General features: G+C 38.8%; 1 protein-coding gene across 1 annotated transcript in view; it reads left to right on the top strand.

The window, feature by feature from the left end:
* The window catches only part of bmp7b (bone morphogenetic protein 7b), a 54519-nt gene that overhangs the window by 21245 nt on the left and 16330 nt on the right, over nucleotides 1-16944 (top strand). The window contains exon 2 of the mRNA XM_007233003.4: nucleotides 15668-15860. Within this exon, the coding sequence (XP_007233065.3) occupies nucleotides 15668-15860 (193 nt within the window). The remainder of the gene's footprint in view (nucleotides 1-15667; nucleotides 15861-16944) is intronic.

Below are 16944 nucleotides of genomic sequence, written 5' to 3'. Positions count from 1 at the left end.
TCTCAGCAGCCCTTGGGAGGCTGCCAAAGGTTAATACAGATGTTTCTGAGTGTCTGCCGGCCAAAGCAGCTGTGCGAGGAAACTTTATCCACACAAACACACACACACACACACACACACACAAATACACACACAGACATTGTGCAGATTGTGTTTTATTGTGAGGATCAAGCCTGGCTGTATTGGAGACTGTTACTCACGGTTTAGTTCTTTTGTCTGCACGTTTTATCTGTATTGTTTCGTGTCACTTGTTTATGTTCAGCTCTTTGTCATTGTTAGCGCTGTGGTTAATGTGTAGCGATGGTTGTGAAGGACTGCCCTTTAATCAACAGAGGAATGTTACAGCTCCTCAGCGCTGATGTTTTCCATGTTTGCCTGTCTGACACAGGCTGGAGATTAGAGACCAGGTCTTTGTGGGAATTTGTTTCCCTTGTTGCGTCTGATTACTTCATTGGCCTTGACTTTAAAAACTCATTTTCTGCCCTTTTTTTTCTGGCCGGTCTTGGACGCGTACTTACTTGTACTTACTGCAATAACATCACCTCCTTAAAACATTTTTTTCTTTCTCCGTCTTATTTACTGTTTTCTTTTTAGCCAGGTTTTCATCTAAACACGGCACAACAGTCGTGCACAATTACAGACTTTACAGCGTAGCTGAGCCAATACAGATTTAACTTTACATATCTTTACATATATTTTCATGTTTTATATATGTGTTGTACCTCGCCTAGCTACCTTACTAATTACTATTTTAGCCCTATACAGCTTATATCTGTTAGCTGGAAAACAGCCAGCTTGTAAAGAGGTGGAAAACTGAGTAAACTGATAGTGAGTGTTATAAGTGATGCTGAATGCTTTATTCAGTTTAATTCATGTGAGGTAAAAATAAAATTTGTATACAGCAGTGCTTTGATACGCAGTGCCACCTGGGAGGAGGGAGAGAAGTGTTGGTTTTTACAGTAACTTTAGAGAAAACAAGGGATTATGACTTTAAATAAATAATTTTTGGAGTGTTTTTTGGGGGGATTTTTTTCATACCTAAATGTACATAAAATGAACATTGATGTTTTATTATATTATATTGTCATTTAGAGCATTTATTTGCAGAAAATGAGAAATGGCTGAAATAACAGCTTTCAGACCTTAAATAATGCAAAGAAAACAAGTTCATAAAGTTTTAAGAGTTCAGAAATCAGTATTTGGTGGAATAATCCTGTTTTTTAATCACAGTTCTCATGCATCTTGGCATGTTCTCCTCCACTACACGCTGCATTTGGATAACTTTATGCAGCCCCTGGTGCAAAAATTCAAGCAGTGTGCCTTGGTAAAATCAAAGAAACTAATCATTTTTAAGTGACCTCTTATTGTTATCCACAGCTATATGTTGAAGCCAGAAGAATTGTTTAAAATAAGGGGCATTTGACTTTGTGGTATGACAGCAACTATACCCAAGATGCTTATGGACGGGTCAGTCACCATATTAGGGATTATAGAGCATTAATAAAGAAGAAAGTCAAGAAAATGGTACTACAAACCATCAGAAACCTCTAGAAATGTCTGCTAGTGTTAAAACAATATTTTTTAAATAATAAATAGTGTGAAAATGACTGCCTCTACTATACTGCATACACAGAGAGTGCTTAGAGCTTGATATTAACATCATTGTTAAAGCTGATCCTGGATCAGTGCAGGATAATTCAGTAAAGTTTTATATGCAGTTCTGTTCTCCGTCACTCAGTGCTGTAGTGTGAAGCTATGTGAGAGTGTTTGTTTGAATAGGCCTGCATTCGGTCAGTGGGTCATTGGATATGCTCTGAATCTCACCTGCACACTGTCCAGGAGGGCTCAACTATTACCACTATTATTATTAAAGTTACAAATGTTAATACATTTTTTTTCCATAAATTAAGCAATAAAGGTTTCAGCTTTTCTAGCTTTTTCAGTTTACTACCTCTTCCCAAACTTGCTGTTATCCAGCTGAAAGATTAGAGGAGTACAGGGCTAGGATATTAACGTTAGCTCACTTAGCCTTTCACTGGTGTGATCTGAGTAGCAATGCTCAAATAACTTTTTGACTAAAATTGAACTACTGAAGAGAATTTATGACCAGAATAGCACTGCTGTTGTAGCTACTAGCTAGCTAAATGTGTGATTAGAATAGCACTGCTGAGGTAAATGTGTTGTGCTTTGTTTGTTTGTCTACTAGGATTTGCAATATACATTTGTTTGAAAAAACTAAGATAAGATGTCTCTTTCTCTCATGTAATTATAATGTGTTACCCTGACCTTTCTTCATCTAGAGAATGAAAAAAAATTACATGAGGCACTAATCAGAATTTTTGCTTTGCAACCAGACGATGAATTTAAAGAATAAGACGTGACATAAAACCCAAACACAGTTTTGAACACAGTCTTTCATCATTTGCATCCTGACTGTGTACGTGTAAGTTATTTAAAGTAGATTAAATGAATTCTTGTGTGTGTGTGTGTGTATGTGTGTGTGTGTGTGCTTTGTGTCATGGAATAGATTATAAATTTGTAGAATAGTTCTGTAGCACACTGGGTTCCGCTGAGGTCTATAAGTGGAGCGGAGTTGGTCAGGATGCGGTGGGTGTGGTCTAGGCAGCGGCCACAAAATTAGAGAATACAAGAGAGAGAGAGTGAACAGGAAAAAGAGTGAGATGAGAACTGCAGACACTAATGACATCCCACAGAATGTGTGTATGTGTGTGTGTCTGTGTTTATTTATCGTTATTTATCTTACCTTAGACTAAGGCAGCGTTTCTGTTCCCCAGAAGGGGGCACAGAAGCATGTGGCATGCGTGATTGGAGGAAATTAATGAATGATTCATTTATGTTTTGATGTATTTTTTTCACTATGGATCTTTTTTTTAAACACAATGGGTCTTATGTTACACCTGCCCATGCATTTCACGATGCTTATTGCTTATTTAGGAGAATTTAATATTCTTTCAAGAACACAGATGGCGTGAAGTAGCTTAGAGAATTGTCTTGTGATGTATTGAGAATCTCAAAATCACAGTTATAATACTGTATCGTGAGTAGAGATGGGACCGATCCGATACAGTATCGGTATCAGGCCGATATTGACTTAACTCGACAAATCGGATATCAGGCGAGTGTGTCCGATCCGCTTACTGATCCATATTCCAGTCCGCAGCTTGAGCTGGACAATAAACCCGCCATAACATGAACACAAAACGCATCACTGATCCGGATTCCAGTTCCACAGTTTACCCTGAACTAGGGGTGTGCCATATCGTATTGTACATGATAATATCGTCAACATTATTTTAGAGTTGCACGGTGTACCGAAGGTTCGATTCTTTTTCGATACTACGTCATCACAAACGATTCGGTTCTTTAGCGTTCGATGCTTTCGATACTGTATATAGCCCAGTCACTAGCTTCAAATGAGTCAAATTAGTAGGCGCGATTTGATTCAGTTCATAAGAAAACTGATTCACACCGTAGCAGTCGGTGTGGCAGGATTCAGATAAACTTAGTGTTCTGAACAAATGAATCGATTCACGCGCAAGCCAGCAGAGCAGCAGCTAGTGTAGAATGGCGACGGCTAAAAAACAGATGTCTCTCGTCCGCGACTTGTGGACAAAACGGGCGCGAGGAGTGAAGTGTGGGAAAATAGTCTGAGATGTAGGCATCTGTTTTTTATTTGTATTTTTATTTTTAAATAAAATAACGAAAATAACGAAAACTGAAAGTGAAACTAAACTACGTTATTTATTAGCGCTGTTTTCACTCCCGCAGTTGTACAGCGGGGGGTGTTGTGCCGATTCTGTCCGCGAAGCGGGAGTCGGATTCAGTAGCGGATTCGGCACAAGCGCGGCGGCACCTCGCGGTCCGCGGTGTTAGTTGTAAGCGCTCGCGCTAGCCGCAAAATACGATAGAAAACACTGAGGGAGCTGCAGAATTATGTGTGGGACTAGAATATGAGCACGAGGAGATAAAAGAGAACCTTTACCTGTGAGTAGCTCACATCAGAACACGCAAATCTCTTTCTCTCTCTCACTCTCGCTCTCTCACTCTCTCACTCTCTCACTCTTTCTCTGTGTCTCTCTCTGTCTCTGTCTCTCGCACGTGAACGCCTCCGCGTTTGACCTGCAGCACTGTGTTTAGCTGTTCTTAAAAATCATTTTAATTAAATAATAGTTCTATGCTTCTATGTTACAGTGTTATTTAACATAATTCTGATCATATTTCGTTCATTCATTTAGCAGACAAGCACCCTGATCTCTACAAAGAGCTGTGAAGTCGACAGGTTAGTGGAGTTATTCAAGATACACTCTGTCTGTAGCTTTACTAAGATTTACTAGCGACTGCTAGTAAATCACGTTAACATGGAGAGGAGTGTGCAGGAGTTTTGTTTTGGACCCGTGGTTTTCTCTATTTCTCCATTATCCCATTGGCTGTGAAACATGAACTCAAGATGTTCACGTTTTCGCGTTTCCATCGCAAATCTGTGGTCAGGCACGTAGCCTGCTTGATCGTTACACTGAACATGGGCTTATTAAAAACGGTAAACGGTTGATTAATAAAACGGAGCAGTGAGTGTTAAAATGAACATAACATTGTAATGTTCTTCTGTCTCTTTATTTTCCTTATTCAGAACTTAACTTCTGCCCGCCCGTCAGGTTCACATAGTCAGGCTACCATTACCTCTGGTTTTAGTTTTAGTTTTTAGGAAGTGTTTAGATAATTATGTTATAGTTAAGGTTATAATAACGAAACTTGTTTTTTGTTCAAATGTTTCATTTTAGAATAAAAACGTTTGCACCGATTGTTCAGTGTTCAATCCAGTTCAGTCAAAAATAAACATTTTATGTTCAGATATTTTTATTGTTTTTTTTTCTTCCAAGTATCGTTTTGGTATCGAGAATCGTGATACTACAGTTGGTATCGGTATCGAAGTCAAAATTTTGGTATCGTGACAACCCTACATTATTGAATATCTTAAACGATGTTATACCCTGAAATATCGTGCCATATCATCCACCCCATTTCCCCATTATATATCTACTAGAGACTGATGATATCTGTCCAGTATCATTTATTTGGAGTGCATTATTATTAGTATCATGACATTCTGTATCATTGGCATCTCACTTAGGGGTGTGCAGTATTATATTGTATGTAATAATATATATATATTTTTTCTTGCAATGTATAGTGTATTTTTGATTTTTTTTTTAAGTGTATTGTCATATCAACAAGAGTATCGTTATTGCGAAAATACCATGAAATATTGTGATATTATTTTAGAGCCATATCGCCCACTCCTACCCTGAACCCCCAGCAGCTTCAGTCTGCGGCTCACTGAGTAAACTTTAGCTGTGTGTCTACAAAAAATCAATTATCTGAAGAGTTTTAACTTTGGACACGCTGAACAGCAGAACGGCTACATGTAATATTTGTAAAGTGAGCATCCGAGGGGTGAACAGATTAACACCAGCAGTCTGTTAGCCTGGCTAGCACTGAACTGACAGCAGCTGCAGTCTGGTGTTGTAAAGGTATTTAACTACAGACTGGAGTAAACTATAGTCATAATCCACATATCCTATAAAACCACATGATCTACAAACACTAACCAGCACAAACACACCTATCTGTTATTAAAAACAGTGATTGATTTAGTTCGGTAATACAGTTAGCATCGCCAGTTAGCCGTTAGCCATCTCCATTAACATCTGCAGTCTGCTAGCCTAGCTAGCCAAGGGCCGACAGCTCCATTCAGTCACTGTGAATGTAACTTAATAAGTAACTATCTCAAGTAAACTACAGCCAAAGTCCACATAGAATATCAAACCACAGACGCTACCCACTCTAACCAGCACTAAGAAATCAATCTGTTATTAAAAAATCGTGGTTAATTCAGCTCGGAAATACAGTTAGTGTAGCTGGTTAGTCGTTAGCGATTGCAGCTAATCCACTACACTATCTGTCAAAATAAAAGTCTCCTGTGCCACCAGTGCAAAAAATGCCCTGTATTTAATATTTAATGTATTTAATATTTTTAAATTTAATAAAAATTCAAACAATTAATTTGAAACCAAACTATTGTGTATTTGTATATAAAGTGTGTCAAATAAATGACTTTTGAATGCATTTACATTAAATGCACTTTTGTATACTCTTCAAAGGGCTGTGTGTTCTGTTTCAGACTCATTATGTAACCTTAATAATAGTACTAATAATAAACTAAAAGTATCAGTATTTGTATCGGTATCAGCAGTTTTATATCAGTTTTATATCGGAATCGGATTGGAGCTGAAAAAAGTGTAGCGTCCCAGCACTAATCGTGAGATGCCCTTTGATTCTCACTACTACATTTTTTTGCATGGTTACAATTGAGAATATTATCCCAGAAAGAAACACGAAATTAAAAGGGGGAGCTGCTTAAGTCTATAGCAATATTAGAAAAAATGGTAGATGAACAGTATCTTATGAAATTTAGGAACTTGCAGTGACGTTTGATGAAGTAGCAATACCTAATCATATCCTGTTTGTACAACACAGGGTAGCATGTGAATATTTAGTGTACTAACCTGCCAAATCTGTACTGTTAAGATTAGTGTACAGTGTAGAGATTAGTTTATAGTACATAATCGAGACACAGCCACACAGCAAAATCCACCGCCGCAGTTTTATTTCTGGTTATTTGGCTAACTAACACTCAGTAAACCAGTTTAGCTCCTGTAATCTTAAGGCAGATTTGAGGTTGAACTTGATGAGCGTAGTAAACGGCAAACACACCCACACACACACACAATTCACAAGCTAAGCACCCTCAGCTCAAATCCGGCAGGCCCTTGTTAGCAGTTAGCATTCCTATGTGCTGACTAGCTTCCAGAAGATGATTATCCTCCAGCTGAGCCTGTAGAGACGAGAGCTGCTGGGTGCTAAAATACTACAAAATTCAGCATCACAAAGCCATGATGTCATCCTGTGGTCAGGATGTGTTTTCTCTTCTTTGTAGCAGTTTCTGGTTGCCCTGAACAGCACACATATAAACATATTGAGCAACATCTCTCTCTCTCTCTCTCTCTCTCTGTCTTTTTCTTTCTCTGTAAATTACTTTTAATCTATTTCGCTCTTGCCCATGTGGTTCTATCGACTATTGTTGAATGACCTTTTCTGATGCAGTGCCATCTGAGTGGTTGGAGATCACAAATACATTGATTTTGAACATTTCAATAACTTTCTCACACATTTGTTCACATCCTATACCCATTTTTGCTGCTCAGAAACTCAAGCTATGTTGAGAATGTCTCACTCATTATCTCATTCACTGAACTGATTAGGGAATGACCAACAAACAACAAACTATCTTGTGTGCGCTGCTGTGAGGATGTCTGACACAACACATCATCTGTACACTACATTTTGTGATGCACTATGGTTGTTTGAAATAAATAAAGCACTACAAACTGACTACCACCACATTGTGCACTATTTCTGTAATAAGGTTTCCAAACACATGTTCAGTCTTTCATGGATTCTGCTTTTGTACCAAATCATAATTAGAATCATCTTTTGACATCACCTGTTTGAAATCTCATTAGTTTATTTCATCCCAGTTACTAGCATTAAGCTTGTACTCACACTAGGCATGGTTCGGTTGAATTGTGCTGGAGCATGGTTCTGCCCACTCCCTCGCTGGCCTGCACTCGCACTGTGTTAAACAATACGTGCCCGAGCACACTTAAGTCATTACTCACTACTTTAAGGGCTTGCCGGTGTTGTGCTGAATTCAGCTCCCCCTCCATGAAAAGCACCCTTTCTCGGGAGCACAACTTCTTGATAAAAGATTAGATAATAAGATAATCCACTTTAACTTAACTTACGGTATTAAAACGATGCTGAATTCGGCACAACACTGCCATGTTTGTTTACAGGAAAGTTGCATCACCGACGTCATCTTGTTCTTTGCTTGGGCACTTTTAGTTAGGTAAAAAGGGTAGGCAATATAGGCTATAGCTTCAGCCCATACCTTTTTGGTTTGTATTAATTGTTTAAATGCAAGATATAGGATTTTTTTCTTTATTTTCTAATTTTTAACATGCTCTTATGTTTTGCAAAAAACAAAATAAACTAAACTAACGGCACATAGTGTGAGTACACCCTAAATTGACCTAGTCAAAACTCTTGGAATGTATTGCAGGCCTGAAATGCAGAAATGGATGTACATAAACAAATTAAATAAGGTTAACTCTAGTATCTTGGGTTTATACTGTCTGCTTAAAAAAACAAAAAAACAAAATGAAAGAAGAGTTTGATTATTCACTTTTTCCATGTGTTCCAACTTTTCTGATTGAGGCATGCACTGTATTTTCTGTTACTATGTTGTATAGATTTTTCCCTCCTGTCCCGTCTCATTTTGGACAGAAGCCATGATGAAATTGGTGAAGAGGCCTGTGGAGGTGATATAGGGAGTCTGAGGAACAGGGGGGGTGAAGAGGTAGTTGAGAGGTGTGGTGGGATGGGGTGAGTAAAGGAACGGTAGAGAGTGGAAGGTGGAGGGGTCAGTGGACGCCCTGCTGGCTGGCGGAAACGCAGGGGTTGGGGCGACGGGGTGCGAAGTGGACGGACAGACACATGCACTAATCTGCCATGACACTCTGGCCTCTCTCACCATGCTGCCCCGGGGCTTAGCCAGAGGTGTCAGAGATTTGAAATCCCTCAGGAGCTACGAGGATTTTAACGCTGCTCTGATCTCTGTACAGCTTCTTCATCAGATATCTTCCTGAGGGTGTTCTTAAATTATTTGTTGAGAAAAGTCGTAACAGAAAGTCCTGCCCAGATTAATGATGTGTTTATAAAGTGCCGAACTGTTCACAGCTCTGCTCTGATAATGGATGGATCCCATTGACCTCGTAAACTGAACACGTGCTGAATCAGAAAACACTGGGGGATGTCAGAATCCCCTTGTGAAAAAACACTATATTTAAATTGTGTTATTTTGGAACCACTAATTTGTACTTTATTACTACTTGTTTGTAATTAAAATGATATCAATTTGCACTAAATTTATATGAAATACACTTGTAATATTTTATTTTCGTTACTATTTAATACAACTTAAGTATATTTTTGGGAGCTCTGCAAATGATAATTAAAAACAATATTAACATTGTAATGAAAAAATAGATTTAACATCACATTCATTTTGAGGAGTGTAAAAAAAAAAAAATTGTGATCTCATTGCCGCAAGCATCAGCTGTTAAAGTTATTTTATCTACACTAAACTAACTAATGTAACCTTTTAAAGTATACCTTAACACAGGAAAGGATTATCAGCATAGTTTAAATTTGTATGTAATAATTTTTTTCTAGAAAATTTCACAGTTTCTTTCAGAAATACACAGCCAAATAAAGTATACCTTTTCATAGTATACTGAAATACATATTAAGTATGTAAAATTATTATTATTCCGTATATACAGTTGTTCAGGTACACTATTATTATGTTTAAATATATGACTTTCACAAGGGTCACCATGGAAAACATTGTTAATTCTTTATAAACAGCTGCTGAACAAGACCTACTGTAATAGTGGGTCAATGGAGATATTATGTCAAACAAAGTAGTGCATTTTTGACATCCCAGCAGAAATACCAACAAAGCACAATTCATTGCTTTTACTACATATATTTTTCAGTGTGTCAATTCTCAGAACTCTGCAGAGGGCTTTTATTTTGACACAATCGATGCAAATGGAGGGTGACATGAGTAAAAAGATTTTAGTCTGTTTCTGTCTAAAGAAAGGCCCATTTATATATATATAGACTAAATAAGTTTGGAGTCCCTCTGTGTCTTGTTTCTATCACAAAACCAGTGTGGAAAAATACAATAGAGACATCTGCCTTCTCTTATTTTGACTTGTAACATTATGTCACTGACTGGGCTGGATGAAAGCAGGTTAGCTGCGATGCGAACAACCGAGGTAAAGCTGCTATGCGATCACAATCCAGAAACGCTGCTGTCTTTTCTAGAAAAAGCCTTACCGGTATTTTAAAATGGACTGAGGCAAAATGGAAAACTTTTCTGTGGTTAGATGAGCCATCCACAAACTGCATTTGTAGATGGCATGGTTAACTGTGTTTACAGACAGTAAGTGTTTTTGAGCTCATGTAGTGATTTCTAATACAGAATCAAGTTTGTTTTTTAATGAAGTGCCGCCTGACCGTCAGCCTTGTCCATTGCACACAGGGATTTTTCCAAATTCTCTGAATCTTTTATGGATATTTTGTGCTTTGCATGTTGGGATATCCAAAGTCGTCCGAATATTATGTTGAGGAACTTTTTTTCTGAAATTGTTCAATTTATTTTTCGGATTTTGTTTTCTATAATAAGCATCTCCTAATGGTCTAATTTCATTGTTTTTTCATCACATTTGCGGTGGTCTCTTGTATAAATGAATGGTGCATGCTTCTGTTTCAGGCTGTTTTCGTTTTGTGGAGAAGTGGGTGCAGACATTTCACCTTTGATTGGTTAACAGCATTGTGACAATCCCTCCATGGCTCTGCACTTGGCGGTTACAAGCCAAGGTGGGCAAGGCCATGAATCCTAATTAACAGGTTGACGGCAGTCTGGGGGCTTTTCCTGATTCACTTGTTTTTCTGTCTGTTTTCTTTTATTGGCTAAAGCAGGCAATGGGGGTAAAATAACAGTTTCACGTGCAGCATGTATATTCAACTCAGAGTGACTTTTTCAAAAAGAGCAAGTACACACAATACAGAGAGCATTAAATAATAATAAGTTAACATTACATATTATTACAGAACTACAGATCTTACTATCAATTTCTGACATGAGGAATAATGCTCATAACATTTAGGGTTACTGCCAGGTCCAGGCTCTGTTGGTACTGCTGTAGTCTCTCTCTCGCTCTCTTGCTATCTCTATCTCTCTCTCTCTCGCACTCTCTTTCTCCTTTTCTCTAGGGTTGGTGTTTATTTAACCCAGGTATGGCGGTTGCCCCTCTGGCCACTCGTTTCCTCCCAGAGGAAGTCATAAACGTGCCCACTTGGGTTTAAATGTGCACAGCCCGCTTCTAATTACTGCCAGAGAGTGAGAGAGATTTTTTTTTGGTTTATTGATGTAACTTGCACCTGCAGACTGAAGTAAAGGTTATTTGCAGGATGTGTAGGGATGTATGGGGATGTATGGAAATATATTGGGATGTGTGGGAATGTATAGGTATATGTGGGCATGTAGGGGGGTGCATGGGGATATGTAGGGATGTGAGGTGATTCATGAGGTTGTGTGGTGATGTGTGTGAATGTATGGGGATGTGTGGGAATGTATGGGTGTGAGGTTATGTGGAGAGGTGTGTGCCAGTCTGTGGTTGCCAGTAGTCTACTTTATGCAGTGGCGTATGGTGTGCCAGTCTGTGGTTGCCAGTAGTCACTGGTATGCTGTGCTGGAAAGGCAGTATTAAGAAAACAGGTGGAATGAGGCTGGACAGGCTAAATGTGGGAGCTGGAACAGTGGTCAAAATGGACCTGGACAATTTTTGGCAAACTGATTTTTATGACGGGAGATGTTAAGTCACCAGATTGCACATGAAGATCATCATGAACCAGGAAAGTGTGTTCAAGGACAGGATGCTGTCATAGATCTGCTTAATGGATAGACTGAGGAGAATATCTGTCCCAGAGCCATTAAGTTGTGAGACACTTCCCAGCGAGGACAGTGGACAGGGGATATAAGTGGTGCTTGACTTACAGAACACTACAGTGGATAGAAATGAATCGTCAGGTCTGAGGAGGACAGGTTATAGCTGACAGCAGGTGAGTGATGGAGGCCTGTTGCTCTCAGTCCGTCAGTCTGCACTCCTGGGAGCAGGTTTGTTTTGTATTGCTCTGTTTGGTAGTTGAGGGAGGCGGACTGCTGACAGATTTCCATCTGAGTGCCAAGCGGGCCCAGGTGGCCCTGGCGTTGAGTCAGCCCTGTTAGGGGGCACCCAGGGGGTTCAATGGAAGGGCACTTTGGAGTGAGAACAGTGTGTAAACAATGCCAGTCCTCTGGGAAGCAGCGTACAATGCACCACGGAATACCCTACACTAATCACCCAAGCAGGGTAACTGGAGCCATGCTTGCTGTCTCTCTCTCTCTCTCTGTCTCTCTCTGTATCTCTATTTCTGTCTCACTATCTCTATTTCTCTGTCTTACTATCTATTTTTCTCTGTCCCACTGTCTCTCTTTCTGTCTCACTGTCTCTGTTTTTCTCTCTGTGTGATGCCTATAGTAAGAGTTTTGTGCGGTTTGCTGCCAGGTGTAAAAGAAAGCTGTGTTGGGAGGTATAATGGCAATACAGTGTACCACAGCACCTAAAATGATAATTATTCAAAATTTCACTGTTTGATGTGTCAATTATTTGTTGTGGGTATACATTTAGAATTATACTTCTACATTGTGTTCACAGCGTAGCTTGCACGAGAGGCCTACAGCGTTGTGAGCATTTATACTTTATATATTTATACTGCGTTCATGTGTCTGTGTTGCTCTGCAGTTTAAAGGAGAAATCCGGTGTGAAATGGACTTCGGTTGTAGTAAAACATGATATTGAGTACTAACATTTGTAGAATATCCCACCTCCATTTGCCCACAGCATTCCGACAATACAGCACGCAACAGATAATGCTAGCAATAGGGGCATAGTGCTGCCCATGCAAAAATCACTATTTTTACACCATTAACAACCTCAAAGTAGCTCCACACTCCATTGGTAGAACTCTAAGGGCCCTGACATTTAACACGATGCATTGAGAACTTTGAAAGCACAGCTAGTTTATTAAAAAACACTTTATACACAAAGAAACGTTGGGGTAGGCTCGCCGCAATGAATAGTTACATTTCTGGGGAGGCTATGCCACAGGCTACAGCATAGGATGCACAGCTACACATAAGATATGTATAGGTTAAGGCATAGATTTGACCCACAATAATAAATTGGCCTAAATGGTGATGTCCCTCTCTGAAAACACCAGACCACCATAGTTTCGAGTTATTGACAGGATGTTCCTCAAACAGTCAAAAACACTCCTAAAATTATTTACTCAGATATGAGGCTTTGTCTTCTAAGAGTGAGAGTTTTGAACCTAAGGTTAGCTGGATAATGCTCGGTGCTGTGTTTTTAGCCTGTTAGCTAACTTACCTAGCTTATCTTGCTAAACTGTGCAGTGCAACCACAGCAACTGGGGTGAGGATAAACATGTTCAACCTTGTGGAGGCTGATGACCAAGGCAGGTTCCACTAACTCTCTGAGCCAAGAACAGAAAGCAGAGGCTAGACTAGGCTAGTTGTAGACTGGAGAAATGTAGTCTAGTCTGATAAATCTTCATTTCTTCTGAGCAGTATAGCTCTTGTGGTTTAAGATGGGGGAGTGTATGGTATATTGTTTTAAATGAATTCCAATAAACATAATATCAATTCCAATTAAAAATTGTACACTTATGCATGTCAGTGTCAATACAGTCTCATTTATTTAATAAAATTGTTTTTGTTGCAAGTACTTGCAAAAGCTTGTGAATTTGTTATGAAGCCCAATAATGCTTTGTCTAGTTGAAGTACTGGGGTGTAAAACCTTTGTATTCTTTTTGAAAATGGTTTTATATAGCACCACAATGATTTCCACTGTTGTTAAATTTTAGCATACACTATAGAACCTATTTTGGCTAGTGTTGCTGTTAAAACTCCTTAAGCAGATTCCTGATGTTTAAAGCAGAGCAGCTTTTTTCACTTTTCTTGAATATTGCTGTGGTGATTGTTTGGTTTTCCAGCTCCTGAACTGCGTGCGTGCGTGCGTGTGTGCGGGCGTGTGCATGTGTGTGTGTGCGGAGAGAGCTGAGATTATGGGTGGAAAGAGAGGCGTAAATCTGTCTGTGGCTGTGTCTCAATCAGTGCTTCTTGAATGTTCTCACCATTTCTCATTTTATGTGAATGTTTGAGCACCCTTGGCCAAATAACACGTGTTCACATGTTTTTAATTGAGATGTAGGAAACTCAGCCTCTGCAGCTCTGTAGCCTCATTTTAATGGAATCATCTGCGTGGCCTGTGTAAAATGTTGGACACCGCACATAAATTTCAGAGTGAAGACTTAATCTGTGTTAATACTTGTAGTAAGGGGGGCAATTTTACTAGATTTGTATAATAATATAATTATTGTCACAGAAAATATCATGTTTTTGAGTCATCACAGTATAATATTTTTAGGGCTGGTAGGTTATTCAAATAAATGTGATTAATTGAAGTAATGTTTAATGCAATTTTCATATGCAATTGGCATAAATGAGATTGTACATCTTTACTTATAGAAGCTGCCAGAGTGAATCTCAGTAGATAACTGATTGCTTTTGCCAGAAACCTATATAACTAAATAACTCTTTTATTTGGCAGTGATTTCATATATTATTATTTTCCTTAACTGAAAAAATGTTTAAAATAAAAACAGCATGTAAGAGTGAAGGCAGCTACTCACTATAAAAATCACTTTAAAGCCAGTGGTCTGTTAACAAATAAAAAACGAATGTGATGTAAAAAATTGTACATCGTAAATAAGAATCGCTCATATATTTAAAGAATAGCAATAAGATTTATTTACAATATTGCCCAGCACTAAATATATTAATTATTATATATTAAAGCAAATTAATATAAAAATCACTAATGATTGCTAATTCTTAAGTTTTCAGTGTCAGCACTAAGTTATGGACTTATTGCACAATACATTTAAATGACCCAGGCACGTTTTCTTACATCAGTATCGTCCATTGTGCTTCCTTGTGTGTTTTTTTTTTTTTTTACGAGCAATTAATCATCATCAATATTTTAATCAGCCATGCAATGACTAATATGTCAAAAACGCTCCAGTTTCCTCCCACAGTCCGAAAACATGGAGATCAGGTAAATTGGATATTCTAAATTGCCCAGAAAAATGTAATACTCTAAATTGATTTGTATATGTATGTGTATTGTACATGATTGTGTGTGTAAATGTGTGTATGACTGTGCCCAGATATGGATTGGCACGCTGTCCTGGGTAAATGCTGTAGTGCCCGATGCAGTCCTCTAAGTGGATGGTCATTTCCGGTTAAGAGTAAGCTGTGCGCTGTTGGCTGCTGCTTCTCACTGGTGTGTGAGTGCTGAGTATGAATGGTTGTGTGTAAAATGTGTAAACTGTAAAGCGTCCTTGGGTTTGTTTTTGGTACAATATATTGTTCAGTGAATAAGTGTTATTGTGACAGCCCCAGTTTTAAAGAGTTTTGTTTTCTGTTTTCTAGTTGGCCATTCTGCTTTTAAGTTAGAAACAGGTGGGTTGTGAGGTGGAAAAGGTTGAGAACCTCGGTTTGACTAGATACAGACACTGTGTTTATCACCTCTCAGACAAAACGTGTGGTTTGGCCAGGGGTTGCCAGACGTCGGCATTAGCCGGTTTGTCTGTAAATGCTCTGTTTTGTCCTGTAGATGAAGAGAAGAAACTCAGATCAGAAGAGAAGGGCTGCCGCTGCAAACAAAAGTGACATTTGGACAGAGTGTTTTAAATGTCAGGCTAACCTTTTGCCTGTTGGCTTTGAAGTCTGTTTAATTGCTGAATGCAAATCTGTCTTCTATTGTTCCTGCAGTGGAACACGATAAGGAGTTTTTGCCTGTGCGTCGACACCACAAGGAATTCCGATTCGACCTGTCCAAAATTCCAGAGGGTGAAGCCGTGACGGCTGCAGAGTTACGGATCTACAAGGACTTCATCCCGGAGCGATTTGACAACGAGACTTTCCGGATCAGCGTGTACCAGGTGCTGGAGGAACATTCAGACAGGTAGGACCAACACTAATCACATAAACATGGGCATCTTGAGATCTTCTGATGTTCTAATGTTCCCTAACCTTACATCCTTGAAATGAATAGTCCTGCAAATGTTCTTTGAGGGGTGCCAAAGGGAACATTTTTCAATCCATAAGGAATTATTTATTTCAAAGACTTAAGCTGCTGTCACTGTTATCTGTGGACCACTGTTTTGATTCCCAGATCATGCTTCTTTTCCATCAGCAGCCGGAGTCTGAGAAAGCACAATTGGCTATGCTTTCTCTGGGTGGGTAGATGGCACTCTCTCCCCCCATCACTCCCATAATAAAGCTGGCCAGCACATCTTATGCATGTGTTGGGTGATGTATCAGAGCTGGGAATCTGGCACTTTCTTCTATTCTGCTAGCAATCTAGTGATGCTGATTTGGTGGCAGTTGGCAAAGGGGCGGAGTCTTATTTTACATGGATCAAATGGATCTGCACTATAAGGCGCACTTTAACTTGAATATTTTCCTTTAATTTTCCTCAAAAATCAACATTTATTGATAGTGTGCCTTGCAGTGTGAAAAATATGGTAGGCATGCACTATTCTTCACATTACCTGTGTTGGGGACATTTCTAGTGATATAATGAGTTCATATAAATTGGTTTAGATAATTGGCCTTCCAAATTGGTAATGAAATGTAATAGAATTAGATATACATTATTAGAAATGCTTACTTTAAACCTTCAAAAATGTTATTTGCACACATCTCGTGTACACAAATTACATTTTTGAAAGTATACTGTCGGGGGATTGTAAGTTTGCATTCCATGAATTATATAAACTTAATAATTTAACAAAAGTCCTACCCAACTGAAAAATGACAGACAGCTGCAGTTGTTACTCTGATCCTGGAGAGTCATATTCTTCTAATTAGTCTATTGTTTCCCTTCCCTTTCCCACTGTAAACCATTATTTGGACAGCATTGTTTTATCTGGGGAGAAATTATGATATATAGTAGTTTTTTAGTCACATTTGAAGGTGCCGTGTCAGTCGTTTTTACCAGACTGTAAAGATTATGGTGCTTTTTACCTTCTATAAAATGAGCTGTA

The sequence above is a fragment of the Astyanax mexicanus genome, chromosome 13 (assembly GCF_023375975.1).
Source record: "Astyanax mexicanus isolate ESR-SI-001 chromosome 13, AstMex3_surface, whole genome shotgun sequence".
NCBI classification, from domain to species: domain Eukaryota; kingdom Metazoa; phylum Chordata; class Actinopteri; order Characiformes; family Acestrorhamphidae; genus Astyanax; species Astyanax mexicanus.
The sequence above is the reverse complement of the archived record's forward strand: the minus strand, read 5'-3'. Positions and strand labels throughout refer to the sequence as shown.